Below are 13,679 nucleotides of genomic sequence, written 5' to 3' on the forward strand. Positions count from 1 at the left end.
AGCAGATAAATAGATACTTCCTACATGAAAAAGCTATTTCTGGATTGACATAGCAAGAACTGACCAAGAATCAGTTGGGAAAAAACAGCATCACACAAACCCCCTCAAAGACTGAGTCACATCCTCTTAACCTGGTTAGTCTGGTGGCATGGCAGTGGTAGGTGATGGGTGATTGGCTGCCAAGAGCACAAGTTAAATCTTTTCAGATGCAAAAAAAAACAAGTTTCATGCTGCTGGGAAGAAGACCACAAAGTCTTGAAATTCAGTTCAAATAAGAAACGTGCAGGTCGATTTCCCAGCTGATGGTACGGTACTCTGAGAGCTGAAATTACTACTTTGTGCAAACCTAGCAGCACCCAAAGAATTACTGATTTGAGAATATATTATCTGAAACATTAGGACTACTATACTTCGAATTTACCCACATTACATTCTTTGATATACATCAGGTTTTGTCTACATGGCAACAGGTATTTGGAAGAAACACATAAACCAGTATTACTGTCAAACCACACTGTGGTCAGTTGGTATTCATGCTGCTGTTGTATTTTCCACTGTAATGATAAATGCCATTCACTTAAAATACAAAGATGCTACTTACTTGGTTCCAACTTCTTCAGATCCTCCAGCTTAAATTCATCCTGTGACTGGGTGGACTAGGACATTACAAAGAAAGAGTTAGATCTTAGTGTGCATCTTCCCCTCAGACAAAGCTCCCATATGTTAGAACAAGCATGCAAGGTGCTTCTGTTGTTCAAGTGTATCACGTTACTTCAAAGCTACATCCTAAAGACTCCCAAACATCTCCTCAACACAGGCTAGGTTCACACGTGAGTCAGAAAGTACATTACTTCTCATTTCGTGAGAACAAATCTATCCCATGTTTCAAGCTCTAATGCAAGGTAAATGCTTTTAAAGCACCTTGTTGCTCTTTCACACTTACTACACACAGGAACATTAAGACAGAGGACTTGTTTTAATTCTTCCCCAGTCAGATTGTTCTGAAGCAAGATCAGCTGTAAGACTGCACTGCAAAGTGATGCTCCAACAGAACCATTCACAGTAAAAAACATGTCCAACAGCATAATACTGGTAGAAAGTACAGTATATAGGATGAGCTTGACAAAACGCCCAGCTAAGAGCTTGCTGCAAATGGAAGAGGGCTTCCCATCTCTCCTTTCTCCAACTCTGAGGATGCAATTTCCTCACTGTCTGTAGCACATGTCTGCCTCTCAGTGAGCCCGTTTGACTAACTCCACAGAGAAGTCTGTAACCTTTTATTCTGAGGTAGTTACTGACAATTTGGAAAGCTCAAGTAGCCTATTCTGAGATGAAAAGTGGCAGAGCTGTCATCAGAGAAGTGCTGCAAGTTAGCGGATTGACACAGGACATCCTCTTTTAGGCAGAGGATCAGGTCTTACCTATTGTGTCATTGCACCCTTGGCATCTCTTAAGATTACCCATTGTTTTCAATATTTCTTTAAGACCCAAGTTTTTTTTTTCCCCTTGATTTTGCCCAAATGCCACTGGGGACCTACTGCAAGACTCCAGAAGGACAGTAAAGCAGCTATACCCATGCTATTAGAAGAATGGGGAAAGATAAACACTCAACTACTTTAATCTCTGCTAAGAAACCATAACAAATTTCAGCAAGTAAAATACTTGCCAAAGCGAAGTGGATGAGAAGTTCTGGTATCCTCACACAAGGTTATAAAATCCTCTAGTTACTGCTAGTTACTGCTAGTTACTGCTCTTGCAAGACATCATCTCTTCACTTGTGCAGGTTATGACATTGCTGCATATTCTACTGTTGCTCTGAGATGTCCCACAATGGAACACGTCTGCCCTTGTCACAGTGATTCAGACCAAGTGCAAAGCTGCTCCAACACCCCAGGTTAGATCAAAATAGAAAGACAAGTAAAGCTACCCAAATAATACTTCAAACCTTGCACAGCCTCAAGACTGTTCAGCCTCACCTCATCAGTCCAGCTCCAGCATCCTGCCTAAATCACCACTATACTCCAGCCTCTTGGGCAACTGACAGCAGCACAACATAGCTGCTGCACCTTGTACAGCAACATGAGGAACTCAGGAGCACTGCTGTGAGTAACCTGATGTAAAATTTGCCTGCCACCACTCTTTGTTGGTAAAGAGGTAATGCAGTAAACCAAATATTGCTTCAGCTGATTCATCCCTCCCCATCTGCACTCTTCTGGAAATTTGACTCACTTCCCTTTTGTTTTTGGGATAAGATTGTGTTGAGAAAAAGAAATTCACTTCCACGACATCTACTTTCAGTCCAGAAAAAGGAGACCAAGAAGTAGCCTCTAAATCATTACTTTCACACATCTGCCTACAGACCTGCCCATTTTCATGACTGTTACAAAAGTAATTTTTATTCTATACACACATTTGTCCTCATGCTCTATTATCACTTGTGAAGCAGCTGAATTAGTGCAGTGATCACTCTGGAGATCTTTTTACCCTTGCACACAGGTTAGGAAGACAAACTGATCCATTCTGAAGGAGGAAAACAAGGCAAAGAACCAAAGACACAAAACCTGTGGTTAAATTCCTGTACAAACCCCAACACATACTCATATAAGCACTTAAAAAGGTTTTAAGGCAGCCACCTGGGGAATCACAGTGACAATCTGGAAAGTCCAAGGGCTCAGCAGTTTGCTCACTCTGTTTTCAGAAGTTCTGGCTATGTCTGAATACCCTAAACTAGCTTTCAAAAGCTCTACAGTTACCTATCACTGAAGTACGAAGTCACATAGGAAAAAAGAGCTGTACCTGTAAAGCTGCACTTCTCAGTTCCAAGCATGTTGCAATTTTAGCTATGGTTTTCTGAAAGGAAAAACACAACTATATTACTAATTCAGTACAGAAACTGTATTCTTCCACATTCACATTTTATAAACAAATATAAATACAAACAACAGCTTTTTCTTGCAAACATTTCAGATCCATTATTATCAAAAGCTTTTTTATACACAAGCAAAAGAAAAGCACAAGAGATGGAACATTACATCTGCCATTTAACTCCCTTCCCACAGCCCATCACCATAGACAGGGGTCATTCACCCAGCAGAACCTGTAAGGATGCCTACCACAGCATAAATCGTTTATAAACTCAACTGCTCTGAAGTGAAAGGGAAGATTAAAACTACAGCCAACCAAACTACCTTCTGAGAACCTCAGTAACGTGTTCTAATTTGCTTTTACAGGAGTTATACCTATAGTATATGGGTATATATATGTATCTATCAGGCCCAGAGCAGATCAAGTCATGCCTCCTCAGAAGTTCCAGAAGCCAGTATCTCAGCACTGAAACACAGGCCACTGTTGTGGGTGTTGGTGGGAGAGGAAGTAAAAAGGCAGATTATTTTTCCAACTTTCAATTTTTGCAGTTTTAAAGAGATCCGAGTGAAGCATGAGATCTATTGATCCACACTTGTCATTACCTAAAATATCTCTGAGTACAACTGGGAAGTCATTTCTCATTTTCATTTAAAGATGTACAAGAGGGAAAGGCTTCAAAATAGCCTGTTGCTAGCAGCTTTACTTTGAAGACAGTGCTACTTCAGCTTTTATTTCTCCCTAAACAAGAAGCTCCAGCAACAGCCACATTTGTTTCTAATACTACCAGCTGAAAGGAGGAGTTAAAACTTCCATAATGGACATCACTGGGCACAACTGCAAGGCATGTTTTACCCTGCCTGACCATCATGTGTTTGTTCATCAACTAAAAGGTTTTAGTGAAGAAAAACTGCAACTATCTGCAGAGATAAGGGCCAAATATAATTCAAAATGCCCCGTGGAACATTTATAGCGCAAGAAAAACAGCAACAATGCAGCTAGAAAGAAAAGCAGCTTATTTCCAAAATGAGTTTTCCCCCCAGAAGGAAGATTAAAGTTGAAATACACACCTGTAACTCATTCTCTCCTTTTAAATCAGGCAGTATAAAACCAGCTCCCCCACAAGCTGGATGCAAAGGGGAAGGAAGATTTCCTAGAGCACAACTCTAGCATCAAAGAATACAAGAGTACGGGCATCTGGCAAGTTTTGAGATACCAACCAAAAGGCAAAACATCCCTTTAAAAGAGGGTTACATTTTAGGGCTCCAAGAGGTTTGTAGCAGCAGATAAAAAAAGAGACATGCTTTCCCAGCCATCTGCCCTGACTCTCCTTGCAGGGATGTCACAACTCTCTTCTCAATCGGCCATCCCTAGTTCCAACAGGCTGTGCTAAAAGCTAAGTGGCTCCAGTTGCAGTTCACCTTATGCCAGTTGAAAGAGTTCAGGAGCTGAATGATGAGCAGGTCAGACACCAATACCTCAAGGGCAAAGCCAACAGCTGAAGTGTGTAAAAGCCTCAGACACCTGATTTTCACCTCTACCATAGGCTCCTCACAGCTTTCAAAGCCATTTCTCCCCAGCTGGTATCCCCTCTTCTCTTAAACACTCTGGTGGAACATGACATTAGCCCAGACTTTACATCCTCACGTTTTATATGCTGTTCATTGCATGGAGGTCTTAAAGAAAACTAGTTCTTTTGAGCACCTTCCAGCAAACCAGTGAGTGATGCTTACCAGCACAGGACACATACTGTTTCTCCTCTTCCTGGGATGCAGCACATGCAGCTACAGTTACATGCTGTTTGGGAATCATAATACAGAGCACCACAACTGTATACTTGCAAGCAGCATGGCAGAGTAAAAAATACTACAGCTCCCACACTACAGCTCCATTTCCATGAAGGTTCATTTTGTAGTCTAGGTTCACTCAATGAACTTCTACCTCTCCAAAATAAATCCTGCTACCTAACAGAGATTTCATGGCTGGATCTCCAGCATAACTTGGAAACCCACAGACTATTGAAAAACAAAGGAGTATGTACAGTCCTAGATTCATTTTGACACTTTCAGACCCACACATGGGTGTTTTGTATTTACATGTATCTTCAAGCTGGATGGGAGGACACCAGGTAGTACTACAGAAGCAGATCCTCAGTCAGTAGGGTGAGAATGCACTGTCTGTCTCGTCAGCTGCAGTGTAACAAAAGGAATTCCTTTTTACACTTGAGAACATCTGGAAAGATATGTTTGCAGCAAAGGTAGAATCTTAAAGAGGAAGGTGTGAAGTAATGGGTAAAAGAAAGGAATCCACCAGTTCCCTTGGGGAGGGAGGGGAAATCTCAGAGGTTTGACTACAGCTCTAACATTTGCTAAAGCCCAGCTGTTTGGATGGTTTGGATGTTGATTGCTGAGCAAAGAGCATGCCCATTCCCCCTCTGACTGCACCACACAGAGGCCCACAGGCTCCCAGGGTGCCCCAGCATGGAATCAGAACATGGAAACAGATTTTCAAGTGGCTCTTCTCCTCCTGGTCTCACATGCAGAGCATTAAGCCCACACCATAAATGAGGTCTCAAGAAGCACTGTTCAACGCCTATCTCCTTTGCCAATTCACCAATAAGCACACCAACACCCCTGCTCCCTATCCTGCAGATTCATAACTGTGTATTCCTAAAACTGCCTGAACTACGTACTTCCTATTAGGACAAACAGCAATACAAAATGTGTGTCCTCTGGCTCCTGGGGGCTGAAGGGCAATAACGTCTCTAGAAACAGATTAATTGAAGAGAGTTTGGAAGTCTTAAAATAGTAAAGAATAGGTTTTATATGGAATCTATTGAAACATGGCGAGCTCCCAGCAGGCATTATTCATAACTATTTTTTTAAGGGACCACACCCAGCCCAAAAGTTAAAACTGCAGCTGAACACTGCTATCATTTTCAGCTGCAACTGTCCCATGCAAAGGCTCCTTTTTGAAGCAGGGAAAACATCCTGCATCTCATTAGAAAGACTGAAGCCATAATTAACCTTGCTAGTTTACAATAGTTAAGATTCAGTTTTATGTAAACTCGTGATTAGAAAGGGAAAAAAGTCAGTTGATCTCACAGTCAAGGTTTCTTCAGTGCAGTCGTGTGAGTAATGACTGTGCTAACTGTAATGCAGGCAAAGATGTTTGCATAAATACAGAGCCAGAGTGGAGTTTGGCTCTAAAGAGAGGTCTAGGCTGTTAGGAGACCAGTAGTTTAATGAATCATGCTAAGAGTGTTCAACAGTGCTCTTATTTCAGTGAGTTACCATTGCATAAAGCAGTGCATGGTTTTCTAATACCAAAGAAAATGCAGCCCAGCACAAAAACATTTACACGAGAAGCAACAACTGTGGTTAGAAGAGGGCTTGAAAGGTCAAATTTACTGCATAGAGAACTGGGTGAGACTAACTATAGCTGGAGGCAAGTGGAAAACATAGCCAAACCTAACTGGAACAATTCAAGTAGCAAAACACAGTGGTAGATCATGAATGAAGATGGGATTTTGTTAGGGAATTAAGGTAAAATAACAGCAGGATGCAGAGGGTAAAACTGGGGTAAATCCACCAGTAACTGTATCAGTATTTCATACACGCAGCTTCAAGGTAGTGAAACTGTTGCACAGCCTCCTGAAAGGTTGACTACATTTAAACACAGTCATTTGCTCTTTACAATATTTATCTGCAGAGAAATTCTTCAACAAAATTCACAATCACTAAGGATGACTCCAGCACTGTCAGTTATCCAAGTCAAGACAGAGCCTTCCCTAAGGACTAGAACTCCAGAATTATGTCCAGCAATAGATATAAGACAAAAGAAAATGAAAATCCAGAAATGAACAGCAATTCCGGAGACTGCTCTACCAAGGGAACCAGCACACAGTGTTTCAAAATAGACCCTTCAGATAGAGAGCAAAAAAGGCAAGATATGAATATTTAGAAGTCTGAATTCTTACCATAAACAACAGTATGCCTAGGAAAGAAATTGGTGGTATCTGTCAAGTGTTGTTAGATTAACACATGGTATGATTACATAAGCAAGTAACATACCATCACTTATGGTGTGCCCATATCTGCACTGGAACACCACCTGCGACGCATGAAATAAACCCAAACATGGTAAAAGTTTATACAGACAGATGGGGCTGAGGATCTTAACCTAGCCTTGTCCTTTCTCTGTAGCTGTAAAGTAGTAGTTTTCCCTTGGTACACTGCTGAAAATCCATCTTCTCCACAGAGTATGTCAAGTAAAAGAAACAACGACAGTGTCACAGTAATTCTCAGCCATACGTATAGTCCTTTGGACAACAGCTAGCTCTAAATCTACACAGACTGGAATGAGGGTAGATCAAGCAGCTTGAAAACATATTTAGCCTCACAGTTTTGCCTTTTCCAATCTATGGAATTCTGTGGGCACTCCTGGTCAGTAATACCAGATAAGCAAACCTTGAAGTTGACACGTACTTTTACACTGATTAAAATTAAGAGGTGGCTCTTATATGACATACAGAACGTCAGAAAGACAAGACATTAGGAACCCGGAGGAAATAGCATGCTGGAATAGCATGCACTGGCAGGAACTTAGTTGAGCAAAGGTAGCTTTGGGGTTTGGTATATAGATGTTTTTGAAGAGTAGTGAGAGAAGATACACTTCTATTTAACCAAACTGCTTGAAAACCCAGAAGTGTGCTAAACTTCACTCCTATGTGTCAAGTAAATGATACTTGCAATGAATGGCTGAGCTCCTGCAGAAATAGGGAAACCCAGAACAGCAAGGAGCTTAATATCAAACCAAACGGTTTTTCTGTAAAGAATATTCAGTGTTCCTTTCAAAGCAATAGCAAGACTCTTACTTTTTGTGGTGACTAGAATTCCTCATGGCAAGGAAGAGAAAGAGAATATTCTCTCAACAAAATGTTGGGTAATCTGCCTGTGTATGTGGCTAATGAAATAGGCACCACCATTTGATAACCAGGCACAAAGTTTGAGTGCATCAGCCCCTCACTGAGCTGCAAACAAGCGCGAGATAGAAACGTCAACCTCTTCTGTATCAGCTTTAGAACCAGGCATATAGCCCTGCAAGGATTCAAAACAGCCACTCATTTTTTATTTACAGAAGACTGTCACCTTAAGACATGATCGCAGTTGCGCATGTAACATCTGAGGTCAGTTATCTCTGCTTCCTGAGCCCCCCAGGCCTTCTCTCATGGCTGACCTCACTCACTTCCACAGTCTGGTCCAAGGTCCTTTCCACAAGATTCAGGGAACATCTGGAAGCAAAGCCCTGTGCGGTTCTGGTTCCCATATTCACAGGAGATGATGCCTCCAGCTGTGAGATTAATAGCTTCACTTTCATGAAGTAACCATACTCTCAAAAGCATCCACAGAGGGGAAGCATGCTGTAAAGATGCCTATAGCTGAGAATGGTGGAGGAAGCTACCAGCAAGGGATGGAGAGCAGGAGCAATCAAAGAGCAAACAGCTGTCCTACATTAACAAGGCTCTAAAGCCTTCAGTTCGGGAAAGATGGATCAAATCCTTCTCCAAGATTATGTCTCTGTTTAGGATGATCACAAGCCTGATCCTCCTCTTTGCAGAAGACAAAAAGAACATGGAAGATTGGCTCTTTGCTTTTCTCACTGATACATTTCGAGAAGACAGTTACAAACCTCTGCCACACTCTGTACAAATGTACATTTCTTTGCAATGAGTTTCTTCAAACACATGAAGCTCATCTCCAATTCCTGTAGCCAGGACTTGTTTTCAGGGCCAACATTTCCAAACACAGATCCCATTACTCTAGCACCCTGTTACCATAGGCAAGATTCTGGGCTAGAAAATGTCAACTTTCAGGCAATGCTATTGCTCAAACAAGTGATTTTATGACTTGGGAATCTGGAAATATAGGGATTCTCTAAATTGGTATTCCCAAGAAAAACATGCCTTTATATAAGACATGAAAAATGAGCAGGACCTTGCATCTCACCAGATTTTATTTTGCTGAAATTCTGAACTATGTGAAACTTCAGCTAGCATTTTCCACTTAAAATCCTGTCACAGAATTGCATGAATATGATGTTAAGACAAGAAACAGCCTTTTAAATTGAAGGCAGGGAGGAAGGAGTAAAGTAATTTCAGTATTTTGAAGGATTATAAACAAATCACATTCTAAGAGACTGCTAAGCACTATTCTGCCAAGACCCTTTCCCATCAGGTGTTACATGTTAAGTGAACATCCTCCTCACACACCCATCATGTCTGCAGTTCCAGACATTTCATGTTCAGACTTCACACCATAAATCGTGCTAACGTAGTATAAGCAAGTTATCAAAAGGTCACCCAAAAAAGAAACACCCAGGTTATGAAGGGCTCTGGCCAGCACACATGACACTCAATATTATGCAGCAGAGCATCTGCCACATCTAATGACAGCAACTGTTTTAGCCATGCTGGGCTCAGATTCTGTTTGCGTATACTGAGGGAGGAAAGAAGGTCTCATAAGGTTCTTGTCTGTGCACTAAAACACCGGAATACACACCACCATCAAGCTCCTTGACTGCACAAATACTCACCTTTTGATCTTCTGTGAATTCCGAGTTGTTGTGCTGAGACTGTGCCTCCTTCTGCAGATGCCTTGCTAATCTGGATGGGGGGGAAAGAAAGTTGTAGAGTGGGAACACAACACAAACACACACACCCCAGTCTCCAGGAAACGTGTCAGCCAAAAGGTCCACAGTCTGCTGCTCCAAATAGTTCTTGGTGTGGCTTCTTTTTTTTTTTTTTTTGTTTTGTTTCTTTTGTGGTTGTTTTTTGTTATTGTTTTGTTTTTTTGGGGATTTGGGGTTTTCTTTTATACAAAGGTGCCTATAACCATAGTAGGCCAAACTAAAAAATCCCCAGAAGATGGACAAAGTATGCAACTATATTAGGCAGAAAATCATAGAATGGTTTGGTTTGGAAAGGACCTTAAGATCATCCAGTTCCAACCCCCTGCCATGGGCAGGGACACCTCACACTAAACCATGTCACCCAAGACTCTGCCCAGCCTGGCCTTGAACACTGCCAGGGATGGAGCATTTACCACCTCTCTGGGCAACCTGTGCCAGCGCCTCACCACCCTCACAGTAATGAACTTCCTCCTTATATCTAACCTGAACTTCCCTTGTTTAAATTTAAACCCATCACCCCTTATCCTATCACTACAGTCCCTGATGAAGTATCGTAAAGAAAGAACAGGTAAGAAGGTCCTTCTAGCCAACAGCCCCTTTGAAAGCACTGACCCTTTTCCTCTGCCCATCGCTTTACTTTATAACAGCCACCTATAACCCCTGTGGGGACCCACTGTGGTACAAGCCCACGCCCACTTCTCAGGGGGTGTTTCAGGCCAGTGTGGCTCCAGGAGGCGATGGCTGTTGGGAGCCAGGCGCAGCGCCAGGCCGGGGTGTATCAGCTCACATTTGCGCTTGTCAGCATCACATGTGGAGCAGAGCCCCCACCCCTGCTCACCACAGAGACAGGATCACCAAGAGGTTTGGAAAGTAACAGTAAGCAAACAGCTCCAGAAAGCGAAAGGAAGCTATGGGAAGAGTTACAGTTTCTGACTGGGGAGGAAGGAGAATATTAAACAAGCAAAACCTCTGGGCAATTGTTGCCATTCCCTGCAAATCATTATCCTTTTCAAAGCAGAGAGGGAGGCAAACCCACGGATAACAGCAGTACTGGGGCATCACAGTACACTTCTGTTCGGAACCTCCCAAGTTTGCACTGTTAAAGGGATTCAGCTTCTTGCCACCACTGCAGTGGGCATCAGCCCAGGTTATTTTTTATCATGCCTGCGTAAAACGTATCCACCAAAACAGGTTATCAGCAAAGCCTGCCAGAAGCAAAAATCAGAACTCGGTTATTTCTTTGCTTTTCCTCAAAGTAAGCTCTCTTAAAAAGCCACAAGGATTGAGGCCACTGTAGCACCAGTGAAACACAATCAAACAGGACAATTCAGTGGCACTGTCTCCCTTCATAAAGGGGGAAACAGTGGTGGCTACAACAAAATGCACAAACATGCTGGAACACAAAAGGACACTCAGTCCCTACCACCCTGCCGTATGATATACACGACACACAGAAAGGTTATTTAAAAGTAACAACTTAACAAAACACATCACCATAGCAGCAACATGCCACCTGCAACAGGCAGCATCATGGTATTAACTTTTCCACAAGAATCAGCAACACAACTCACTTTCCATTTGTCACTAACGCAAAGAAAACCCACACTAATCCACATGCGCATTTGGCATCCCACTTGAACCTTGTTCAAAGCTGGATCAGACCAGGTTCGATAGATGGGGACATTCAACAGGGAAGCATTGCTGGCAGCTTGGTGTGCTCCTGTGCAAGCAAGCACCTGAATGAAGAAGGGCCAATCCTTGCACCAAGCTTCCTGCACTTTTAGGAGCAACTTAAAGACCTGAGGAGGTGCAGGTCCCCTGGACACAGGAGGCAAATAATAGCATTTTACATCAATAGCCATTAAGTCCATGGAATGAACTAGCATAGATTCAGGAAAACCTTTCTGTGTCAGCAAGCAGCTTCTCCCCAGCCTCCTAGTGCTGATCAGAACAGACCTCTTCAGTACCAGCAACATGCTTGTGCATCCCATCTCAGGGACAACAGCACCAAGCCATAGTGTTATGTCTCTCCAGAGGTACAGGTATCTTGCCCTGTGCTTCCTATTTGCAACGTCCACTTTATAGATTAAAATTGTTATTGATTTTACCTGCTGTATCTACAAGACGCAGATATGCACACTGAAAAGGTTCTGCTCCTCCCTATGAAATATCTCCCTGTAATCCTTTGATCTTCTCCCTCCTGGAACCACAGAGTTCATCTACTGACTATTCAGCAGAAACTCACTGATAAGGCTTGTAAGAGCAGCTTACAATACTACTACCCAAAAGGAGCTCTCTTACAAAGATATCACACTGCTCCAAAGTCAGAATACAGCAAAAGCACGGGGATCCCCTTAATTCTCACCAGACACCAGTAATGCTGGGAGGAAGGAAAAGTTATACTTCAACTCTCAAACTGGACTGTCTGCAGACATCTAAGGACTTTAATTCTCAATGAAGTGAGCTCAGAATGAGAAGCCTGAAGAGCTTTCATTCTGAAGAAACATTATGACATGAAACTGACTGCCGAGACTGCCAAGACAGTTTGATATTTAGGATTAAAGTTTTAAACTTAAGATCTGCATTAGGGTCCTACTGGACTCCTCGCAGCTGTCCTGTCCACATAAAAATATCTTCCTTTACTTTCCTATAATTAGTTTCCTTTTCTTCCAAGATACAGATCTGGAAGAGAGCTACTTTTCATCCCCGTGCCAAGGTTTGTAGTAACAGCTTGCCCTACTCTAAAGACCATCAGCAAACTGCAAATAACTGAACTTGCATCATCCTGTCTGGTGAGTGAATGAAATGGTGAGATTATAGCACCTCATGACTATGCTGTACACAGCCAGCAGCCTAGCTACCCTGAATGGCAACTGAACCGGTAGCCAGTGTGGTCACAGCCCAGCCCGTAACTTGAATAGTCCTGAACAGTGCTAGAAGGGCGAGCATGTCTCTTCAGATAACTCTCTTGGGGAATAAGTGCAAACCCTCTAGAATTCTTCCAGAAAGTTCACCATAAGAAACTTTGCCTGCAATACTCCCTTCACAAGGGAGTAACTTCCATCTTCCTTGTCAACACTGTAGTAGAGGGCAGCATTTGACTGAAGTTACCAGGTGTGTTTCTAAGGATACCATGAACCCTACAGTGCCCATACTCCATCAATACCAAAGGATTCATGGATAGTGCGGTCCCACTCAGCACAAGCCAGTCTAACAGGGGCTGCCCAGATCCCCACTCTCCCACCCTGGTTTCCTCAGGGGTGGAACACACAGTATGCAGTGGACCAGTTTTCACACTGGTGAGTTCTTTGGCGTTTTGGGGGGTAAGGCTGATGCTTCAGCAGCCCATCTGCCACAGCCGGGCACCCCCTTCCCCACCAGCATGGTGCCTGGGGTACAGGGCCACGGGACATCGCGGGTACCCGGGCACCCGTCGCCTTGGGGCTCCACCAACCAGCCCCACGGCCTACCACCGGCGCTAACTAACAGCCCAACGCTAACCCTAACCCTCGCACAAGGAAGGGCTGCTACCGCCTCGTTCCCCGGCCCGGGGGCAGCGCCCAGCCGAGCACTCACCACCGACCGCCGGGGCGGCTCCCGGGTGGGTTCGGGCGATACCCCCTGCTCCCGCCCCGCCTCGCCTCAGGGGACGCCCGACCCGCGGCCCTCAGCACGGCGGGGGACCAGCGGCCCGGCCCGAGGGGTGAGGGGGCCGCGGCCTAGGCCCGGCGGACCCCCCCGCTCTGCCTCGTCCTGTCCCGCCCTTGGGCCGCTCCCGTTCCCCGTCCCCTCGCCCGAGGCCCGCCGGGGCAGCAGCGGGATCCGCCCGTCCCTCACTCACATCTGGTACTCGTCGATCGCCTCCACCAGCTGCCCCCAGGAGTCGAAGTCTGTGCCCTTCCTGAAGCTGGCGCCCCAGCGCTGCAGGAGGCTCCGGGCCGCCTCCGACATAGCCCCAGCACTAGGGCACCATGCTCACCCCGGGCCGGGGCACCGCGCCGGGCAGCCGCTCCCGCCAGCCCCGCGCCCGCCGGCGGCCCTGCCCAGCCCGGCCCGGCCCTGCCCAGCCGCCGCGACAACCAAACGCGGCGAGCGCCGCCCAGCGAGGGAGGTTGCGCCGCCCGCGC

General features: G+C 44.6%; 1 protein-coding gene across 3 annotated transcripts in view; it reads right to left on the reverse strand.

Moving 5' to 3' along the window:
* Positions 1-13,625, reverse strand: part of AIDA (axin interactor, dorsalization associated) — a 29,905-nt gene extending 16,280 nt beyond the window's left edge. For all 3 annotated transcript variants that reach the window (XM_062605885.1, XM_062605884.1, XM_062605883.1), the window contains exons 1-4: positions 13,394-13,625; positions 9,457-9,526; positions 2,797-2,850; positions 602-656 (exon numbers count right to left, since the gene is read on the reverse strand). In XM_062605885.1, the coding sequence (XP_062461869.1) occupies positions 602-656; positions 2,797-2,850; positions 9,457-9,526; positions 13,394-13,503 (289 nt within the window). In that variant the 5' untranslated portion in view covers positions 13,504-13,625. The remainder of the gene's footprint in view (positions 1-601; positions 657-2,796; positions 2,851-9,456; positions 9,527-13,393) is intronic.
* Positions 13,626-13,679: the final 54 nt, after the last annotated feature.

This window comes from Pezoporus occidentalis, unplaced genomic scaffold (genome assembly GCF_034315485.1).
Source record: "Pezoporus occidentalis ecotype Australia unplaced genomic scaffold, CSIRO_AGI_Poc_V1 ctg93, whole genome shotgun sequence".
NCBI lineage: Eukaryota > Metazoa > Chordata > Aves > Psittaciformes > Psittacidae > Pezoporus > Pezoporus occidentalis.